General features: G+C 38.9%; 1 protein-coding gene across 8 annotated transcripts in view; it reads right to left on the reverse strand.

Moving 5' to 3' along the window:
* The window catches only part of ARID1B (AT-rich interaction domain 1B), a 336,332-nt gene that overhangs the window by 246,825 nt on the left and 65,662 nt on the right, over positions 1-23,845 (reverse strand). For all 8 annotated transcript variants that reach the window (XM_054061620.1, XM_054061622.1, XM_054061624.1 and 5 more), the window contains exon 3: positions 7,036-7,182. In XM_054061620.1, coding sequence (XP_053917595.1) covers positions 7,036-7,182 — 147 coding nt within the window. The remainder of the gene's footprint in view (positions 1-7,035; positions 7,183-23,845) is intronic.

Below are 23,845 nucleotides of genomic sequence, written 5' to 3' on the forward strand. Positions count from 1 at the left end.
TACTTATAACTGTATGAGATTTTCCACCTAGACCTTTTGTTGTTAAGCATTTTTCTCTGCTCATTACATACAAGCAGCTCTGGTTTCTAAAAGCCAACCAACAAGCACCCATCAGAAGCAAAAGTTCTTTGTGCATTTGGGATTGCATTGTTTAATCACTTCTCCTTTGTACCTTTTTACCGTGGAAAGAAAGTAACTGCTTCTAAACTGAAAATAAGCCCAGCTTTTCAAGACTGTGAATATACAGGTGGCACTAGGCATCTCTGTTGCTGAGACGACAGAAGCCATGAAGGATTTATAGTACATGAGAAGTAGTGGTGTCAGCCACTGCCGATGATGGCAGGCAACAATTTCTTCTGAACATTAAATTTGATTATGAGTTCTCATATAACTGTAATAGCCAACTTCCGCAAAGAATGCTTTCCTGTATGCCTGGCAGCAAACGGCAGATTAACATACAAGCTTGTTCTTTCCCAGATTTCCTGTGTTTCATAACACAACAAATATTTTAAGTGCAACCACTCATCCAGTGGTAGATGATTACAGACACAAGAGTTAAAAGGACAGAAGGACAAATGATTTTTATTACAACTTTAAGCCACAGGCAACTATACCTTACTAGCAAGGTACCATTTATTTTAAAAGAGGTTTAAATTGAATTCTGCAGGAGTTAAGGCTAAATTTACAGTACAGTTGACTACTAATTCTGTGCCATTTTCTAGGAACTAGAAGATTTTATGAAAAAGAATAAATGTGCTGAGGTATAAAACTTAAATCTGGACTCACTAAGGAGTGCTTGTGTTACTTACTAATGAATTTGATAATTTGCATGTAACAAAACTCTTCCTAACATACAACAGTATTTTTTTACAGTGTTACACCCCAAAACAGCTTGACAATATTAATTATCGTGCTGCTTATTTACACTGCTAAAAAAACTTCAGCAGCTCACATGGAATTTAAAACAAGACTTCAGCCTCACTGTACCAAAATCACTTTAATAATCTGATGCATTTTGCCACAATACAATTTGTTCTGTTTTCATGACAGTCATAGAGCTTGGACATGAAAACACATTAATTAGTTTCACATTTTGTTCACATTTTCAAAGACTGTTTCAAATTGGGTAATGTTTTATCTGTCCTACCTTGCACTGACTCAATGCTAGAAACAGATGTCTGCACAAGAACATTTGCATCATCATCTCAGGCTTGCAACCAAGACTAGTTCAAACCATTGCCACCAGTTCAGGGATAAACGTAGAATTTATGGCCTCCAGTGATCCCAGTTCAGGGAACCGGACAGAAACCACAGCCCCTTGCGGGAGTGGCAGTGATCCCCAGCCCTTGTCCTACAGAGACCGACTGAGGCGTCACCAGAAATGCCCCTCACCGTGTCATGCATGCTGCCTTCCCGCTTTGGATGCCCTTCTATCTGGGACTACTAGAATGGTGCACAAATTCTTACTGGCCTGAACTGCATTCATCCTCCAGCCCACTCTCAGAAAAAAACTCACTAGTTACTCTATTCTTTCTTTGTCCTATGACAATTTCAGTTGGAAAAAATCTCGTCACGATTAGTACGTCTTATCAGTAGGTAGGATATTATATTGGGGTGGAGAGGGAACAAGGTTTTGACCGGCTTTTAGAACAGTTTAATAAAACCCGACAGTGAGGGAGTCTTGTTTGTTTGCTTGTTTATAAAATATCTTCTGCTCTTAAATAAAACCAGACTAAAGACTGAGCCTGAACCACTTGACTGTTTCTTTAATGCATTTAAAAGAAATTATAGTAACCACATAGGTGTAAAAACACATGCACAGACAGAGCCCTTTTCGTGCACCAAAAGGTTAACCAAAGGGGCCAATGCCCCAGAAAAGTGCACACACATGCCCCACATCAAGGACCTACGACACTTTTTTCCCCTTCTAATATCATGTCTGCACGTGAGAAAAGCAATCAGCATAACCCCACTGTATTCCGGAAACTTGCAAGCAAAAAGCTTCCAGGAAAACTTAAAACAAAAGATTACTTCAGGATAACAGTAGCAGGCGTAGAACAGAATAACTGGTTTTCTTTAACTAAGAGTAAGACCATAATTATTTTGCAGATCCATTTTTATCTGTCAAAAAGTGATATGGTCCCAACTCACAAAATAACACATTAAACCTCAAAGGCACGATCCTCTCTCAATACATATGAACACATGCTACATATAAACATGGCTGTTTAAAAGCCAATTGCAAAGCATAATAAACCAAAATATACATCACACTATCTTAACAAAATAATGTTTAATGATGACAGTTTAAGTTTGCAATTACATGACACTCTTGAGCAAAATATCACTTCTACTTATGGTTAAAGATTTAAAACTGTAAAAACAACTGAAGCATTTGTTCATTTATATACCATTTCAAGATGAAAAACCCTGCCAAGGGCAACACTGCAGTAGTGCAGCAAATCTTCCTCTTTTCTTTTAAAGAGCAGTAAAGGTAAAAGGAAGTTTTAAAAACCCAAAAAACACAAGGCGATATATACATCTACTGGCTATATCTAATGATCAGTGAATCTGCTGCTGCAATAAATTTGCTTAAAACAAAGCTCTTCCTTTAATAGTTTTTACACAGCAGGCTACTGTTATGAAGAGAGGATGACTGATGCTCATTTACAATATGGCTCTACAGTAAAATATGCCTGTATTACTATCAAATCACCTCTTACAAAACACCCTTTCTGCCCGCCATGCAATCAATTTAACAAAGATCTAAACAACTTACAGTTCAAACATTCAAATAAATCCCACTCTCCTACTTCCTCTGTATATGTATTAGAAGAATGGAAAGTCACAAGTCACTGGAAGAGTCTCAGAAATTATTTTATCTGATTATTTTTTCTTTCATGACAAGATCACATACTGAACTCAAGCGAGTCAAGGAGAAGGAGCATTGGCTTCATGCTTCTGCAATACATGAGAAACGAAGATGAGTAAGAATTCCAAAATACAAGACTGAGAGTTATACTTGACTGCAGAAGCTCCCTCGCATTATGTCTAAAAGAGCAAAAATAAAATATTATCCATATGAAATGTCATATCTGTTTTCTCCCCATAATAGAATACTGGGTATATCACACTACACGGTTTTAAATAAAAAGAAACAGGTGGCAAGAAAGAGTCCATCATCCATCCAGAATAAACACTACTTTAAACTTGATAATCTCCAAAACAAGTACACTGACATAAATCTACCAAGGAAATAAAGAAAATACAATAGGGAAAAGAAAGCAAATTACTGAGAAGCCCCTTTTGTCCCATCTGGCATCTCTCCTCTCCATCCTGAAGTAAAACCACTCAAAGCACACTCACACCACAAAGGCGGCAGTCACGAAGATGCCATATTTACCCTAAAACAGAACATAAAACTTCTTCATCTCACAGCTGCTCCCGTGCTACAAGCAAGATCAGATTCCAATCCATCAGGCATAGAGCAGCCTGTAAACTCTTTAGGGCTAAGCCCACCTTTTTGGTATGTACTTGAAGCAGGACGACAATAACAATACCCTAATCCACAGCAGGGGGTACCATGAATTACTTCAATATTATTGGAGTGATCTTCTCTTCCTTCATGATCTAGCCGTGGCCTCTAGGAAAAAAACTCACAGTCTAAAGTTCTCCCATAATTCTGGCTAGCCAGCATAAAGAAAAAACACCTTCAGAGGCCAGCTTCCCTTCCTGAGGCTGGCATCCTCAAACAATTGACTTTATACATTCCTCAAAGTTGTGACTGTTCAAAACTAGGGCTTTGCACCAATGTTGAGTGCAAAAAGCAACAAAGTCAATATAAAACAAGACAAGAAAATGGTTAAAGAAGCATATAGAAAACATGTAGGAAATTAATTTGCAAGATGGAAAGAAAGAGCAAGACTAAGAATGACAAACAGAAAGGATGACAGATTGTATGACTGAGACTACCTCAGTTTTCTAATTGGTAGGATTATATAAACAGGATGCACTGATATTTTTAGGAGTAGAAATAAGAAAGACATCAACTGGTGCAACAGGTATTGTATTATATGATTTTGTATTTCATTTTAAAATTCTATTTAGAATATGTAACAACAATATTAAATCACAGCAACCCAGAATCACATAGGTTTGAAGAGACCTCCAGGTCATGTAGTCACATTTCCAGTTCAAAGCCAGTGTAGCAAGAACAGGGTGTTTGGAGGTCTTGTCTAGTTGAATTTTGAGCATTTCCAGGGATGGAAATGCCAGTCTTTCTAGATTACTCCCCATGTTTGAAAACCCTCATTTTAGTGGGTTTGTTGTTTTTGTACTTCCCTTGTACTTCCCTTCTGTCCCAACTGTCTCTTGTCCTTCCACTGTGCACCTTGGAAATGAGTTTCACTGTGTCCACATCCTCCCATTTGGTAGCTGTAAACATTTAGCAGCAATATCTTCCTTGTGTTTTCTCTTTGTAAGGCTGCCCAATATGTCGAATTGAATGAATTCTGCCTTTAAAACTCCTAAAACTATCAATACCTACTCTCACTTTTCTTGCTAAAATCTGAATCAAGTAAACTCTAATTTTTAAATTATTTTCAAAAGATAATCAGTCTCATATAAGCAAACATGTATGCTTAAATAAGAACAGTTTTTAACATTTTTGTTTCAGCAACAGAATTTGACATACATTCCTAACTTTTTTGTTATCCTAGTATTAATTACTGTATTGTACACTGGTTAACACTTGATGGTAACTCTACTACCGCATCATCAGCAAAGAACACCGGTGCTGAAGCGTCAAAAGTATAGACTTTTTATGCCAGGAATTTGTTTTCTAGATTAACGGTTCCCAAAGAATGGCAAAAAACACAGCGGTGAGGTTTTACAGAGAAACATTAGAGAGATGGTGTTCCTCTGATGACCCTTCTTAAGATAAGGACAAAATGGAACCAATCTGGAGATGGGAAAAAGACAAGTAGCAAACCCCAATGTGTTAATGAAGCAGTCCCACCTACACACATACTACACACAGGGAAAGCCTGGATAATTCAGAACCAGGGATCAGAGTTCAAAACTTAAGAAGCTGACCGCTACTGAAGAACAGGATAACCAACCAGCCATTCACAAAACACGAAGAATTTCAGGTGTGATCTTCACACTAAGGAGTACCAATCACAAGGCTGTGTTGGTGCAGATCTAATGTATCACCTGAATTTGCAGATTCAGGCAAAAACGCCTGACCCTGAGATGCCTATATCACCAAAACATTTAGCTACCTTGAGACTGATACCTTCGGCTTGTGAATCTGTCCCTACCTTTCTCTTCATCCCTGTTCTCTGAAGTCCATATTATATATAAGGCTTACTCTCATTTTGCCTTTATCCTCTATGATACCCCTCACTTCATTGCACAAACCTTCACTCTACTGGCTGTGATAGCAATTGATGTAATTGGAACATGTATCAAAAGACAGATCAGCATCTTGTTATTTCTTAAGTCCTGTACAGTTGGTATGGTTTATACGTTTTTAAACTAGAATACTCAATGCATTCAACTGAGAGTATTTAAAATAAGATGAGGTGTCCAAGGCAGCAAAAAACCATTTCAATTTCACAGACTGTGATATGTAGACATTGTAGCAGTTGTTTCTTCTATCTCATAGGCTGTATTACTAGGACTTTATCTGCTAAGAATTTACCAAGATGCTTATGAACAGTATTTTCAAGTCATAGAGAAATCAAGCATTTAATGCCAAAGTAAAAAGGGAGAAAATTAAATTTAAAGACACAACTGCAGTCTTTAAAGTCACATTACATATAATCTGAAAGATTGAAAGTGGTGACATTTACAAGAATATCATAGATACAATTAAGAATTCTATTTCATAAACCATCCAGCATTTTAATGAAAAAAGTTAATTCTCAATGGAATTTTAAAATGTAGATGAAGAAAAATTAACATGTAATTACACAGTGAAATTATCATAGCTTTATTTTAAAATCAAGGGAGGAGAGTCTCCTGGATCATTGCTACTTACAGCATCTTTTGTTAGTTTATTTTACATGCTATTTTTATTTCAAGCTAAGATTTCTACATGGTGCCAGCATTACCCCAAAATGTTAATCAACCATGCCTGACACAACTCCCCAGTGATTTGCAGCAAGTGCTGATGCTTCCACTAATACCCAGTCTTGAGCAACTCACTTCTGTTATATTTCCCATGATGGCAAGTATGCTTTAGTTTCATCCTTCCATTTCCAGATCACCTCTCCGTGATTAACAGAGCTGAGACTGCAGACAGAACGGAGCTTACACGTTCAGCTGCATCAGCTATGCACATCCATTTTGTTCAGTATCTAAAATCCAGGTGTTTCTCAAGCACTGGGAAGCAGACCCATACTCTATCACTTCTGATCTTAGTTAAAAACGGAATGACTTTAATTTCATTTTAATGGCTAACATATAAAGCACAATTCAAGGACTGCATGGATATTGAATTACGCAGTTTCACTAACTGGATATGCAAACTGACAACATTCGAATTACTAGCTGTAATATCAATTATAAATATCTCTTAAGAAGCTCCCTTGACAAAGCAGCTCCAAAATGCCTTGAACTCATCTATCCTCCAAGGAAATAACATGAAAACCAAAATAGTAGCGACCATGTTAGATGCACGAGCTCTCAACAATGTCTCTCTCATGAGGGGAAAACAAAACAAAAGCAAGGAAAACCTCCATCTGATCAAGAAACTGTTACTTCTTTATAAAAGCAGAATTAATAGTTGCTAGGGTATATAGACTGTCTTATTGAAAAAAGCTGATATCAAAGCCTGAAAGTGTGTGCAGAGATATTTGTGTGTACACTCCCAAAGACTAATTGGAAGGATGTTGTCTGATTCCTAGCTCATTTAATTTTGTTTTTAACAGTGTCCTCTTGAAATGGGGTCAGGTGAGTTTTGTTCATTTCACACAGATTAGTTTTACGCTTCCAGATCCAGGGCAACGGTCAGTGGAAGACAGTGCTTACCTGCTGAGCCTGGTACCTCTGCTGGGCCTGCGACAGATACTGGGCCTGGGGTGGCAGATGCTGAGGCTGCGGCTGCTGGTTGTAGTACGGCTGTTGACCCTGCTGGCAGTAGCCACTTACACCTTGCTGACCATACTGAGGTGGTATCTGTTGGAAGACCCAAACAAAGTAAAAATATAAGTTGAGGCACAAGAGGACATGATTGAGCTATGTCACATCTGTATGGCGATCTGAGCATAAGTGATACCCTCGGCTATACGCTTGACACAAAGTCCTACTCTTTCACTCAGCAGTTCATGGAAGTCCTTAGATCTTCTTGCCTGAGCAGGAGAAGTGATCCCAAGTGCTCTGTAGAGTTACTCTTTTCAGGAAGCACTTCTAAGGAAAATGCTATGCTTCTGAATGTCATGATCCCATAATGCCCAGACTTAAAGAAGTGATTATTTTAAATGTTTGCTCTCCATAGGCACACTACTGAGGCAAATCGACAGAGGAATCTTTCTGATGTGCTGACCCAAAAGTACAACTGTGCAAAAGAAAGCACAACTCTAAAAAAGATACTGAAAGAGAAATGCCTTTTTTTGAGCAATGAAGTACTCATTTTTGTGAAATGTTTTGCCACATACCTCAAGTTTTTAGCCTTTGTGTATACATGTATGTTTACGTTCTAAGCAAAGAAACTTGGGGTTTGGAAGGTTTGTTTTTGTTGTGTTCAATTGCTCTCAGTTCCCTCCTCCCCCCCTAGTAAGATAAGTCTTTTAAAAAAATACAAAAACAAAAAAAAAAAACAAAAAAAAAAAACAAACCAAAAACCAAACCAAAACATCAAAAGCAAAAAAATAAAAATAACCTGTTATGGGTCCCATTAATAGACAAATAAGCACATATCATGCACTGAGGACACATACACATACACACAAGAATTTAAGTCATAACCAAAAGCAAGTGAATTATGATGTCAGAGAAATTTTCTGCATCAGTTCACTCTGCAAGCCTTTATCAAAAGACACTGACATTTTCTTGAGATATCTGAAAGAGCACACTGTCAACAAGCTACTAATTTTGTGTCTATATTGCCCTGGTTTTAGGTATCCCAAACACCAGTATTGAATATGATTTCAGATGAATGACAGATGCAACACAGGACTTCTCCCTTCTAGAATGGGCCTCCCATTGGAGACCCTTGCCCAAAACAGACGTCTTGGATACTCAAGCACAGCTGAAATGCTTTGATCTCTAAATTGTTCCCACTGAATGCCTAATACACTGTTAAGTCTGTTTACTCAATACGTAAACACTTATCTGTTCTACCTGAAGTTAATTTACTACATTAATTCAACAATACAGTAATATTTGCTAGGTGATAATAATGTAAAGTCAAATTTAAACTTGTGTGTAGGTTGTTGTTACTACCACAACTCGATCTGCTCCTGTTACTTCTGCCAGAAACTGATAGTCCTATTTCTTGCTAACTCCTAAGGTCAGCACTGTAACCACACTTCTGCACTTGTTCTCCTCGCCTGCACTTCAATTTCCTTCTTCATCATTTCGCAGGCAGTCAGATGTTTCTGTGATCGAAGTAACCCTTTCTGACAAATGCCCTGTCCCAGTGCATGCCTAAACGAGGCAGGTACAATGCAAATTCAAAACGGTGTGTTGGAATATCATCAGGCAAACAGACAGCTGGAGTCTGAGATCTGGCAGAAGACCACATGGTGATTTGCCTGTTAGCTGCAAAGTTCACAGAGCCTGGACTGGTTCCTAGGAAATACTGAGGAGAAACCTATTTTGTGCTCCATCTGGGTCCCAGTAACACTAGGAAGAAAAAAAACTCCTGACGGTAAAATATGGCCTTGTGGAAGGAAGCAGAGGAGAATCTGAATGCTCTGCTGACAGGATGGTGACAAAGCAAGAGATCAGATTCATCAGGAATCGGAGCATTTCTAGAATAAAGATACTTGTACAGGAGGGCTGGAGCTCACCTGAACATAGGAGCTAGGTTGAGAGTACCTAAGGATCAAGAAAGTGAAATGTGGAACTCAAGAGAAGGGTTTAGAAGATGGTTCAAAAGGATGGCATTGCTATGACAAATGAAGACCTCTAGATTCGGAGTGAATAATCAAAGAATGAAACCAGACACACAGACGACCACAGAATAAATAGGGTGGAAAGAAGAAAGTCCAGCAATACATTGCCTTGCACACAACAGGCGAATGAAAGAAAAACTGGGTCACTAGAACATCAATCCTCAAACAAAAGCACTAGTAGCTGTGGGACATGTCAGAAATCTGGTAGAAGAGATACAACTAGTGGGTCACTATCTTTCATCATCCCAGGATACAAATACATATGGAAGAAAGCTGATGACTAAGTAACATTACATGCTACATAGAGTTTAGAAACAAATCAAAACAAAACCCTAGGTGAGCTCGCCAAGCAGCAGAGGTCTGGAGCTTTTTCAGATCAGAGTGAATGCTGGGACCACCAGACTACAGCAACACTGATAGCAGCACACCAAGCGAGATCAGCAAAGGCACAGTGCAAGATTGTACAGAGGGAGATTTCAACTTCTCCCACGTAGACTGAGAAAGCAAGCCATAAAGCTGAGACCAAAGTAACAGATAACTGCCAAAGGTTGTTCCATGAAGCTGCTGATTAGGGAACCTGCACAAGGAGCCAACTGTCTTCAGCTCAGTCCTGAGCAGCAGGTATCATCTACTTCTACATCCTACTGCTGCAAAACCACTTCACATTGCTGATCATAACACAATTAAATTGAGCACCTGTGCAGGAACAATGAAAATCAAGTAACTTACTACTGTTGTGCTTAACTTCAAGAGTATAACTACATAAAAAGGAGAAAGCTTGTTAAAAGGAAGCGCTAACAGACAACTACAAGAAATATAAACTGTCTGGCAGCATCAAAGCTGCTTAACAACCACCACATGGAAACCACGGAACCAATATTCACCACCTATTAAAAAAGACTAGAGAAGAGCAACAGGACATCAACATGGCTCATACCAAGTCTCTAGAAGCAAAAACACATCCTTTAATATGCCAATATCAAGTCCAAATGAGAAAAACAGAAAAGGCTGTAAACTCTAGCACTTGATATGTAATAAGGCAGGCCAGGAAGACCCGGAGAAACAGCTAGGAAAGGGAATAAAATGATTAATCAATCATTTCCTCAAACACTTTGGGAGCAGGAGATCTGCCAGAGAGTTTCAAGTGCCAAGTGGTGATCAAGGTATAAAAGGAGATTCAGAGAAAAAAAGGCCATCACAGAGAAGCTTAATAAATTTTTTGCACTACTATGCACTGTGGAAAAATCTTGAGAGGTTCCCATGCTGGAGTCCTCTTTCATGAGGGACTCAATGAATGCACCTGAATCTGATGGGACTATTCATGGAACAAACTGACAAATGGACAGTAAGAAATGCTTGTGACCATAAAGAGGTCTAAACAAATTCAAGACTGAAATAGCCAAATTACTAATGACGGCACAGAAGCTCTCACTTGGAGCTGCCTTGGGAGGTGAGAATTGGAGGATGGCTTTAAAAAAAAAATAAAGTAGAGATTTCAATAATTTAAGACTATAGAGGACTGATCACTGTTCTCGATAAATCAGAATCACGAAATACCAACACAGCTTCTGCAAAGGAAAATCTCCACTTTTTGGTCTTTACTAGGAAGACACAGAGGTTCAGAGAAGTACAACAAGAATTATCAAGGGTAAGGAACCATTTCCATATAAAGAAATTATAACCCTTTGAGTATGCAAAAGACACCAGGAAGCAAGAATATGATGGAAAACTACAAAACCATCTTGTTCAACACAACAAGAAGCTGGTAGAAGTAAACTTCAAAACAAGAGACATAGGCTCTTTAGCCACAGAGATAGCAGACGTTTGAAACTCCTTTCCAAACTATGTTTTGAAAACTTATGTGGGCTTATGTTTATGTGGGCTCAAGCAAAGACTGGACAGCTTCATGAAAGATACATCCTCTTAGGGTTATCAAATATATAGAGCCACACATGGCGCAGGAAGCCCTTGAACTGAAAATAGCTGGAGGCTTGAAGGGTACTGGGGGAAGTATCACATGCTTGCTTTGTTCAGACCCTTCTTCTCTATGCACCTAATTAAAGCCCAGAAACTGGGCTGCATGAACCCTTGATCTGACCTGACAGCACCATGCCTATGTTCTAACCACCTCTTTGCAATACATATTTGTATCCTGTGAGAAAGCAATGAAAATTTGGTCTGCAAGGTACTAAGTAACATACGCAGGCAACCTGAATGGGCAATAACACCTTGATTGCTAGAAGCTGGGAGATCGGTTCTATTTCTTAAATGTTTTCCCTAGCAATTTGTTTCCAGACACTAATGTAAAACAGGGTACTGGACTCTTTTTCTGACCTTATGGATCAGTTAGTTAAGTTGCAATTTTCCTCCATATCCTCCCAATCCAAACTGTTTAAAAAAAAAAACAAAACAGGCAACACTTATCCTGACACTACACTCTTCAGTGCAGAGACCCATCGCTGCTATCTTAGCTGAACACTCAATATAATTTCTGTGGCTATTTAAATAAATAACAAACAAAAACATGCATATTAATCCTCCTGCCTTACTGATGGGGATCACAAGATACCACTTATGGTTAAATGTTTATTAAACAGCATATAAAAAAGCTTAATTAAAATCTCCCTGGAACAAAACAAATCTGAAGCCAATTACTTAACAACATTTGGAGTGAATGACCTAAGCATCCTCTTTCTTCATAAGGTAAACCCTCCTTCCCTTTCTCCCTTACACTCACATTCTTTGTGGACACACAAAGCAGGAGATGAGAACTTGGGAAACTTCAGCATGCCTGTGGTAACACACACATTCTTGGGATGGTTCAAGGGAGAACAGACCCAAGTTTGAATCTATTTCTAGGCAAGCACAGAAATTGTAATAATTACTTTGCCTCCTATCTAACTTGCACAGTACAAATAGCATTATTTTGGGAGAAGTATGACTTACCATCAGTGATTAAACCACTCTGAACACGAACAAGGAAAGGATGTGAATAAAAGAGGAACAAAATTGGCAGCCAGAATAAAGAGGTGGAAGAAATCCAATTAAACCTATAACTTAGCCCATTATCTTTAATTCTTGCTTGAACAAGGGGTCTTGTGGCAGACATTCTTTGTCCAGGTAATACCTTGATGGTAATAGAAGTTTTAAGCAATTTTTGCATGCATAATCCATAACTAGTGTCAAAGGAGAAGGATCATTAGACAGCATTACAGTCATTATAATAATTTTTAAAATTAAAATGTAACTGAATAAGTGTGTTAGCATAGGTACACTAATAATACCAGAAATATGCAGCTACTGCACTTTCACGCCATCCTAATAGCTAGTTCCAGTCAATAATGGAAGAAACTTCACATGTCCATTAATACAAAAAGCTCTGCCAAGTCACTTTGGGACCCACCTAAACAAGCCAGTCACCATGACATGCTCACTACAGGGAAAAAGTCCTGGTAACACCAGTCATTACTTCTTCCTGCAATCTATTTGGTGCCCTGGATAATGTCAGTAGTAGGCAGCAGCACAGTTCAGAATTCTGGAACCACAGTGTCATGGTATAGATATCAAGGGGGAAAGGGTCTATCTGGCCTGATTAGCATTAAGCCCTACTCAGAGAGAGAAGAAAAGCTGTACTTCAGAGGCAAGGGTGGCAGTCAGAAGAAACGGTGACACTACCTGAGATTCAGTGGACTACTTAGCTGAGAAACAGTGAAACAAACCTGAAGCAAGTACCATTTCCAGAAATGTAATCATCAGTAACATTCCACCTTCCTAGCAACTATAACACTTTTATTACATAGAAATTAGAATACAAAATGCATACTGAGTGGGATTCCCATGGCAAAAAAAACCCCACCACTTGGTACTTCACACCAGGAGTAAACCAGCACATTTTTCAGTCAACAAAACATTGAAACAACATTTAATTCTAGTTATTTTAATTATACAGTGGTCACTCCTGTAATAGCTATAAAGAAAGCTGTCACACAGCTCACAAACTTTCAAATAAAACTCTTGTGATTTTCTGAAACATCTATTGCTTCAGTCTTCTATGTCCAAAGCCAGACCTCTGCCAAAACATAAATATTTCCCCCCAAGTATTCAAACCATGCATTTCTCCACATTTTTGAAGAGAAAGTTATGAGGAAAAGCTAATCTTTGGATTTTTGCATATGTAAAAAAAATTTGGTTAATATCTAGAACTTCTGTGTTCCTGTAAGCCTGGGTCTTCATCTGCAAGTTCAGCTGGACTACAGAAAGAAGAAAAATATAGTATATTTATATACAGAAATCTGGCACAGTCAGTGGAAGATTCTATCATATTTAATTCAGCATGGTCTCCTGTCTCAAACCACAGCATCGAAGCCCAGTGTACTGTGCACACACGGTCTTAACAAGGGCTACAAGTCATTCTCACTAAATGATGAAATAATTCTGGAAAGAAACCAAGTAAAAAGCTGGGTGTTAATGTCACAGCTATTAATCAGAGGTAAATCAGGAATCCTGATGCTAAGGCATTTTATTCATACGTTCCATGAATTCTATTACTTCTTATCATTTAGCTTTCACCTTTTGACAATACACTGGTCACAACGTTCACCTGTTACTGTCTTTCCTAGACTGACTGCCTTTACATAGAAGCATGAACTTTAAAATCTTATTAAAAGCCTTTAAAATATTAACACTGGGCCTGATACTGGTCCACCCTGTGACCCAGAGCAAGGAAGCGAAAGGATAAAAAGCATGTTTCTGTGTCACAGTACAGTAATCCCCATTCCAGAACTTGCAAGGTAGCGGATTTTGCAAAGTCATTAAATGTATGTCTATGTTGAAGACTGCAGTGCAGTACACAGATTTGCAAACTGGCCTACATATTGGAAGAAGCCTACATCAAAAGCCGAGCTAGGCTAATGTGCCGTCATCTACAGAAGGGTGAATTAGGTCAGAGGGAGATACACAGTCTTGTAGGCAGACTGATTCTTGTACACAAGCCAGTTCATTTTAAAAGGTAGCTCAAGTATCTTTACAACACGCTGCAGTCTGCAATGCAGTCATACTCTGTACCACTGTTAACATGCAGGACAGAAAGGACAGGACTTCAAACACACGCCTGTAGTCCCCCTTTTCCTCAAAAGGGGCGCAGCAGCATGATTACACCAGTTGTTGTCAGTGCAAGGTATATGGCATCAAATATGTACCTGTCACAAGGTACTGTCTATATACTGCCTTTTACTGTAGCTTAAATCAAAGCAACATGAGCTAACCCATTATTAGTACAGGCAATTTTCCTCTCTTTTAAAAAGGAGAAACTATAAAAAAATAGAATGTAAAAAGCTACTGAGATTACATGATTAAAAAACTCTCCAGTCAGAAAATATAGATGTTAAGGTTCCAAAAGCAACATTAACTGAGCCATGTTGCACATATATAGCACCTTCTCTTTCTGATTTATGTTGTCAAAGGCATTTCATAAAACACAGAGGATGTGAAATGTGGCTCAGTTAATGCGGCTGCTAGAATCTTATCATTTATGTTTTCTGACTTCTTAGCTGTGCAACCTTCACATCTTATTAACATAGTTTTTTGCATAGACTGTAGTATGGAATAGTACTTATGTTTTATGTATTGACATATTTTTGATGGACTGAGATTTTGAATAAGTTTGCTATTCTTCATGATGAGAGCCAAATAAATAAAGAGTACTACCACAAAATAGTCAATCATTTATAAGGAAAAGCAATATCTCTCCTTCCAAAAAAGAACACTTTGACTCCCTTGTCAGAAATTGATGAAAACTACCTCTGCTGTAAATGCTAAATCTATGCCAATATCGCAGCCACCTCCCACTCCCACATTCCCCTAAAACCAGCAAACAAACAAAAATAAAAAATTTGCATGTTTTAGACGAGCTAAAATTAGTTTCAAGGGAGAAGTAAACAGCTGAGTCTAGGAACAATAGGAAGAAATTTTTCCTACACAAGAGCCTGATAGTTTAGATTGGTACGCTGCATTACAGTTTGAACTAATGCAACATTTGGTCCTTTCTGCAAATTAAGGGATGAAAATATGATAATCTCCATTAAGAGATTTCCATATTGTTATATCCATCCCCTCAGACCAATACCGCAGAGAAGACTGAAAATTTTCAATAGAATTTTTTTCAGAAGAGCTGTTTTGCTATATTGTATTAAAAACAGACAAATCATAGTGCCTATATATACACACACATACTTAAGTGATGAGTCAGATAAGGTATCTATTCTTATACTCTACCTACCTTCCTTCCTTTTTTTTTAGTAAGTGATCAAAATAATTATAAGGGATCATGTAATCTGCTCAAGTACTTGATTTCCATTCTACCACCCAACATAAAAAAAAACTTATCGGAACTGCCATAATCAACGTGAGCTGCATCTAATCCCTATGGTGTCTCCAATGGTTGGTGCTTCGGTAAAAAGAATGTAGGAAACTTCATCCCTCAGTGCACTAATAAGATAAAATTCACTTACAAAATGCCAGCCGTTAAAGAAAAATGCAAAAGTCTGTATTTAATCTGATTTTTTTAATCATGTAACAAATCATTTACCCTGGGGCACTTCTTGTGCATCTATGAATGGACTACACAACAGTATTCAGTTCCCAAATCCTGTATTTGCCATTTACTCTCCAGGAGACTGGCAATACTTTTGACCACTATTTCTCAAACGGTGGTTAAAATAAAATATGGTTAAGAAAATACATAGATACAAACATTTTTCTTCAGAGAAGTTCTGCAGTGCCATTCAAATCTTCTAAAACATCGAACACAAATGAGAGGTATAGCTTGTGTCTGAATAGCAAGTAATCTATACGGATGAGTAATCCTCCATTTTTATGCATTTATACACAGAGAGACTCCCAACACTTAACTACTGGAGACTGAAAAATCCCTCTGTAGCCTGGCTTTCACCTTACATTCCTTCTGGCACACAATCTCAGTAGCTGGAAGAAATGCAAACATTATTCTTTAATTGCAGTAGTGAGAAAAGGCACACACACTCTGTTTTCCATCGCTTCCCCAACATCTTACACACCCTTCAGTTTTCCTTTCTTCTTCCAATCTCTTACAACAGAGAAGGGCCCTTTTTAATTCATTCATCTGTTCCTCCAAAGATATTGATTTTGACGACTGTCTTTACTATATCTAAGTTTGATGGCTTTAATAGCTAAATTATCTGAGACCATTTAAAGTCCTTCACTGTACCTCTTGAAAATAGCAAGAGAAGAATATAAAGTATCTTCCACAGGGAGTGATGCTGTGTACTCTTAGGCAAGCTACGACTTTCTCCTCTGCTCACGCAAACTTGTTCAGATCCACTAGACAAATGGGCTTCACAGACAATTACAGCGCACGCACTCTCCCCAACATCTGCTTTTCTTCTCCTTTCTTCAGTCCCATCTTCCCTCTCCTGAAAGGTCCACTTCAGGTTACCCGTGACAACAGATGTATTTGCTTAGGCATTCCAGCACCTCCCTGTGCAAGGAGATGGACGACCCCAAGCTTTTGATGTTACAGAACTGCAGTTTCAATACCTCCTATCCTCCTTGGGCTACAAGTTCCTCGACAAATATGGTGAATGGGAAGGTTAAACAACCCAGACTCCTTCTGGGAAATGCATGCTCAGATGCCATCTCTGAAGCACCTGTACACGAACACACACAGAACGGGCATAAAAATGATGAGTTTAGAGCAGCACAGGCCTGCGATCTTACGGCAATGACAAAGACGCGGTGGGATGGCTCCCATGACCGGAGTGCTACAGTGGAGGGAACACAGGCTGTTTCAGAAGGACAGGCCAAGAAAATGAGAATGGGAAAGGCCTTTATGTAAGAGAGCAACCAGAACATATGGAGCTCTGCCTGGTGCCACAAGGATGATGAAGTAACTGGAGCACCCGACATGCTCAGCCTGGAGAAGAGAATCTCAGGGGAATCTTGGCAATGTACATAGATACCCACAGGGCAGATGCAGAAAGAACAGAGCCAGGCTCTTTTCAGAGGTGCCCAGTGACAGGATCAGAGGCACTGGGCACGAACTATAACACAAGAGGTTCCCTCTGAGCGTCAGGAAATGCTTTTCACTGTGAGCGAAAAACACAGGGAGGTTTTGGAGCTTCCATCCTTGGAGATACACAAAAGCCATCTGGACACAGCCTTGGGCAACCAGCTCTAGGTGGCCCTGCTTGGTCTAGAGGACCTCCAGAAGTCACTTCCAACCCCAATCATTCTGTGATTTAACAATGTGGAGCTGTTTTAAAAATACTTCAATTTAGCATCTTAGTACAAAATTAACAGCCAAGGGCACACCAAATTTCTGATGTTTAACAGAGAAGCCCTCTAGCTTTGTCCCGGACACCTCTCATGAGATGACTTCTTTCAAGTTAAGCCCTACAGCCCTGCCTCCTGGGCCTGACTCTGAAACAGCAGAGTAGTAGTTTGATGTTACACACAGCACTACATCTCCAGTCCTTCACTATTTAAGGGATATCACACCTCTAATCATGAAAAACTTGCTACGCACATGTAGTGGGAGAAGAGATTTACAGCTCTGTGTTCTCATTATGAATTTCAATCCCTAAGTACTGTTCACAGCACAGGAGGTAAACACACAAGAGAAAAAGGCATGACCTCCCACAGCTATCATTTAGGTTCAGCAATTTCTGTGACAAATGTGTCATTCGTGCAGTCCAATTCTACTTACTTCTACTACAGCAGGATCAAAATCATACTTTTCATCTGGACACTAAAAATTACCCGCAGCAAGGAATCCTAAGCCAAACAGAATGACTAGCTGGACCAACTGGATAAGAAAATTTGATTGTGTCTTTACCAGACCAGCATTAAAATAAAAAAAAAAAAAAAAAACAAAAAACCAAACTCCTCCTTCTTAAGAAGAGTTTGACTAAACAGCATCAGTGATTAGAAAAACAGAGGAAGATGTAAATCTTTTCTGTGCTGGCTTTTCTTTCCTTTTCTCTCTTGGGAAACAGATAAAAAACAAGTTGGCTGTTTAAATAAGAGTACTTACATAACAGTCCGAATGCTACATCTTACAATTGTAATATAACTATGACTTCAAGTATTGCTGCAAGTGGTAGTTTTATAAGAAAACTTTCAAATCCCTCCTCGTAGTCACAGAGTTGGAATATTTGAATTATACCGTTTCTATTATTTAATTTGGCCTATTACTTAAGACTGGAAAACATCAAAAGAACCCTGACAGAAACATCAAAGACATCAATCCCATAAAGTAATGGTTGAAACTATATAGCACATCATAATTTCTTAAATAATTATAGCTTTATTATACTCAAAATAAGACGATTATTGTAAATTATTCCTCCTATCAGTTACCAAAAGTAATTCTTAGAAACATCTGCTAAATGTAAGTATCTGAATACAGATAATCCAATTCATGTAGCATTATCCTCAAAACGGAACAGAAAAACAAATCAGAACCTTTATAGTCATAATATCACTTATTAAAAATGACCTGTTTTGATCAATTGAAAATAGCCCCTTTAAAAACTTAAAAAGCACGAACCATCAAGCTCATTCACTCATTCTGCCAACCTATTCCCATTCTTTTTTAATCAGTATTGCAACTAATCTTAACTCAAATATTGTGCTCCATCAGTTAATCTTTTTAATACCTACTATTCTTTCAAAGTATCCAAGCATCTCCAGTACAACCATGCATGTTCCTTCCCTTTCTTGAAAGCTTAAACCTCCTTTCTTCCCCTCCCACTCTCCCCCTCCAAGTCTGGTCGTTTGAGGCTATTATCTGAACACCTATTTTGTTTAAGCATTCACAAAACAAACTCTTACACTCAGAATAAAATGCTTCCTCCTCATTTATGGCCAGATTGAAGTAATATCTATCTGTACACAAAATTAACACACAAGTGTATAATTGTAGTTTTATGCTCAAGTGCCCCAATTATACACTTTAAAAGACTTTAAAGGATCCATCAGGAACATTCAATACCTCCAAACTGTAAAGTCTAGAGGAGTGTCTTGACAGAACAGCTGCATTACAGGGAAATCTTTCCCTTAAAAACAAAGAAACCAATCAACTTCAGTTTTTCTACTCCAAGACACCCAGACTGTAAAGAATTGCGGGAACTGCCTGGTGCCACGCATTTTGCCAAAAGTCACAGACAAGCAGGAAACTGAATAGTTCATTTCACTTCTGTGTAATAAAGGTGTCCCAGGTAGCTTTTGTCTTATAGCACCGAGCACAAAAGGGGCTCAGACTTAACACCTTCCCAATTTCACTCCCAAGGTAATTGCAACTCCCCACATAACGCTCTTTGAATATTCAGTCCTCTGTTCTCACTTCTCCTTACAAAACACTGCTGAGAAGCAGCCCTTTCAAAAAATGGCTGCAGGAGGTGCCTGTCAACATTTTTTTGTTACATAAATATATTTCTCTGCACATGTGGTGGAAAAGGGAAACCTGTGTTAACCCATCTGACTTTGTGCTGAAATGGATTACAAGCTCTCACACATGCATGATGTTTTTTCACCCAAATTTGTGACAAACTTGATTCTTGCACTGTTTAGTTTAGTAGAACAATTTTGAGTGGTAGTTTTTTGGTTTGTTCCTCCCCCTATCTTACCCCCCCAGTCCAGCAGACATAGAGGAGGATAAGGAAAAAACTATTTTTGTTGTTTACTATGAAAAACAGTTATCAAGTTCTTAATAAATAAGAGGCAGGGAAATCTGGAACTGTTTAAATAGTAAGTGTGTAACAAGAAGACGATACTTCAGAGTAATAAAAAGCAATAGGCAGAGAAAAGGGTTTCAGGCTGATTCAAAGACAGTTAAATAGCAAGGCCCTGTTAGGAAAGATTTTCCTCAATGAAAACGAAAAAACAGACATGGTAGCTTACAAGTGAGAATATGCAATACCCTGTGCACCTTACACAGGATTTGGCATTTGGTCTCAGGTACGCGTAGTCACTGTTTGTTGACCATCAATGAAGAGAAGAGCCTATTTACAGGTAGAGTCTTCAAAGAGAGAACACAAGCAACAGGGAGACTGAGTCAAAATAGCAGTTGCTGTTTCAGTTCTCTAGAGTGCTAAGCTCTTCCAAGGGTGATGCAAAAAGCACATGTTCTCCGGAGGGAGCCATTCAAAGCTCTTCTACAGGAAAAGCTCCATGCAGAAACGCTCCTGAGCTCCTCATCTAATCCACTGAGCGGGTTCCTGCCTCACAACTGCATTGTGTCCATCTCTGCACACTGAGGGGCTGGAGAAAGAAGGGGTCTGCTGATAGCGGGCACCACTATAAACAGGACTGCCTCTTCTCAAAAGACAGCAGGACAAAGTGGAGGTTATTCAGTTTTTGTATAATGCTCCAGAGACTAGAGCACAAAGATAGCTTGGCTACAGCTCCAAGCCAATCTATTTGCCTCTCCAGAAGTCCCATTGACTTCTCTCTTCACCCAACTTACCAGTATCCTAGAGCCGGTGTGATCCTCTACTGAGCTGCTCTATCACACAAAAATAACAGAAAATTAGCAGACAGCCTTCTCTGGCTTAGCTAACAAAAACAACTCAACATGGTCAGATGAATGGCCTCAAGCTCCACCAGGGGAGGTTCAGGCTGGACATCAGAAAAAAAATTTTCACAGAAAGGGTCATTGGGCACTGGCAGAGACTGCCCAGGGAGGTGGTTGAGTCATCATCCCTGAAGGTGTTTAAAAGATGGGTGGATGAGATGCTCAGGGGCATGGTTTAGTGGTTGATAGGAATGGTTGGACTCAGTGATCCTGGAGGTCTTTTCCAACCTAATGATTCTGTGATTCTGTGAACCCAGAGGTGACATTAAGAGAAGCAGCACTGCAGCTACCAGTTGAGTTGGCTTTGCCTGCTGTTGAACTGCAGAGCCTTTGGTTTTGGTTTCCTTAGGCTCTCCTCACCCTGTGAATTCAAAACCACAATTCTCTCTTTCTGAAGAAAGCACCTCATGTCTGAAGTAACAACTACCAGGTGTCCAGAAGAGAGGAAATGCAGAGCCCTCTAAGATACAGGTGCCAAGAGAAAGCTGCACCCTGAAGTGAAGTTACAGAAGAAGCCTCTGTGACTGACTTTTAGGGAGGACACTGGTTTTTCAGGTCTCCTCAAACTCAAACACAAATTCTGCCAGAAAATGTAATCCACTTTAAGCAAGAAAGCAGTCATGGCAGCTCTCACCTATAATGACACACAAGGTGAAAGTAGTAATGCGGGGAGGGGGATGAACACACAATCCCCCCTCCCCTCCTTCTAGCAGGAAGCGGAAACAAGTAATTAATGCATTTCAGGGACACTATTTGCATAAAAGTAAAGCCACTCTGTAAAATGCAAGTGGGCAATGCCTACTTAGACTAGTTCTTGAATAGCATAAGGTCAGTGATCACTCTTCTACGCTGTGAGTTAGATATTTAAGCCTTCCATTTGGTTGGGCAGATCCTTCTCAAAGTACTAGTTGGACTTGACTGGCTACAGCATTGTTCAGGCATGAGCTTCTAAGATTAAACCAAGCTTCTAATTTTGCAGTTGCATAACTATTTAAAATATTTCAAACAACAGGTCAATATTTCTCAGCAGCTCAGAGAAATACCCTGCAGAGCACAGAGTTCACATGTCCTGAAGAACAACCAGCAAGCTGCGTTTTTATTTTAAAAGCAGATATTTTTCACTACTTAGTTGGCTCTGAAGTATATAAATCTGATTTTTTTGAGAGTATAAAGCTAGAGAGAAAAGCTTCGGAAGCAGCACTGTCTGCTTTGGAGGGAGTACTTACCCATCTGCCCTTCTGGCCAGAGGTTTAATAGATTTCTATTTTTATAAAGGACATAAGGGGACGGGGTGGCTCCATCAGTTTCCTACAGAAACCCAGCTGCCAAACTGGATGTGCCAAAGGGGAATTTTAGGGAATTTTAAAGAGATAACCTCTGCTGAGACTGCAATGTCAGCTTTGTAACCTCATGACTGGAACATGTGCAGCGAATGCTGGATTGAAAAAGCTGCGCTATGGGAGTTAGAAGAAAGAAAAGGAGAAAACACGAACAGCACGAACTGGGATCATTACTCTGTGATGAGAAGGAGACTGGAGCTCAAAAACACTGTTAGTTCAGAATGTAAAAAATATAGCTATAGAGTAAGCTCACTTTGATTTGGGTATTTGTTGATAACCTAAGCGCACATCCATCCTCTCTGACCTAATATGGTCTCTGCATTTTATGCTGATGCTGTTGTTCCATTTCAGTTGCAGTGTTCAGTTGCAGTGTATTTCAAACAAACGGAGCCAAACTGACCTCTGGTTTAAATATTCATCACAGAAATTTGGGGGCAGGAGTCAAACAGGGAAGAGGAAAAGGAGAGAAATAGGAGCACTAGCAATTAAAAGCAATAATAAAAAAAAATACTACAATAACAAAATAAACCTCGTAAAATAAACTACATTCTCAGTCTAGTCCTTCAGCTTCTACTCAGCTTTTCTTTCATGTCAAGAGGTAAAAATAAACTAAATCCCCTCAAGTTTAAAATTATCAAGATTCTTTTAATTTTACAGTAAATAGATAAGATAAAGAACCGTGGCATGTGCTACTATTTACTCAACAAGATCACAATGTTTGAAGAAATGTAGTAAGCTAAGAAAGCTGCAAAGCATTTGTGATTCAGAACTAAAAGCAATATCCAAAACAGTAATGATAGCCAAACAACCCACACAAATACAGTAGCCACTTCAAAGGGCCTATAAAAATGTATTACCAATGAAGGGAATAGCATTAGAAGTCTTACTTGGGGATTAAAAAGGTGAAATTAGCCATTTTCACTTAGGCAATTAAATTCCTATACTATATTATAGTAAGGGAAGTTCCTATTGGCTAAGACCCTTTATAAACCACTTTCAACGTCCATTTATTTTCTTCCTCTCCTCACATACAGCAGCGTACTTGCAAAACCTACTCCTTTTACTACATTTAAAATAGATGGGAGAAGATGATGTCACTGCTTTTCACCTAGAAGAGAGGCAGTAATAAATACCCTTTTGCAGTGAAAGCAGGAATGCTTTATGGCAAAATATAAGAGCTCTTTAAAAAGAAACATTTCAAAGTAACGGGAATGTTAGAAAGGCAAAATAAATTAATAGTCTATGTTGTTAAAAGTGACCTACAAATCTTTATAATCTGATTCTCTCAACAGCTCCGATATGTGGTGAATGTCATTAAACTATCAATCTAAAAGAAGAAGCTGTCTTCAAACTTTATGATATATGTTTTATTTAGCCTGGAAATTTGGGACTGTTCAAAAAACTTTTTTGAACATGGTAGGGTTTGAGCGGGGGGGAGGGGGGAGCGGGAGCTTGGTTTTTCAGATATTTTTAAAGGCAGCTGTCAAGTGAGGACTCCTGAAAACCAGCTAATTTTATAACCTCACACCATAAGGCACATAAGGCATACACTACTGGATGCTATCTTTAAATGCTGGTTTGTTTCATGAGTGTTTTTTGTTCTTCCTGGGAAGCACTATTAAGGACCTACTCCCTTGAGGAAAGTCAAGCTGATTCAGTGTAGTGTATCTCAGTATCTCTCCATAAGAAAATGCATGTAATCAAATAATTAGTATTCAACGTAACTGTTCTGTGCATCAGACAGAAAACCTAGACAAGCACCTATTTAAAAGCAT

The sequence above is a fragment of the Cuculus canorus genome, chromosome 3 (genome assembly GCF_017976375.1).
Source record: "Cuculus canorus isolate bCucCan1 chromosome 3, bCucCan1.pri, whole genome shotgun sequence".
NCBI lineage: Eukaryota > Metazoa > Chordata > Aves > Cuculiformes > Cuculidae > Cuculus > Cuculus canorus.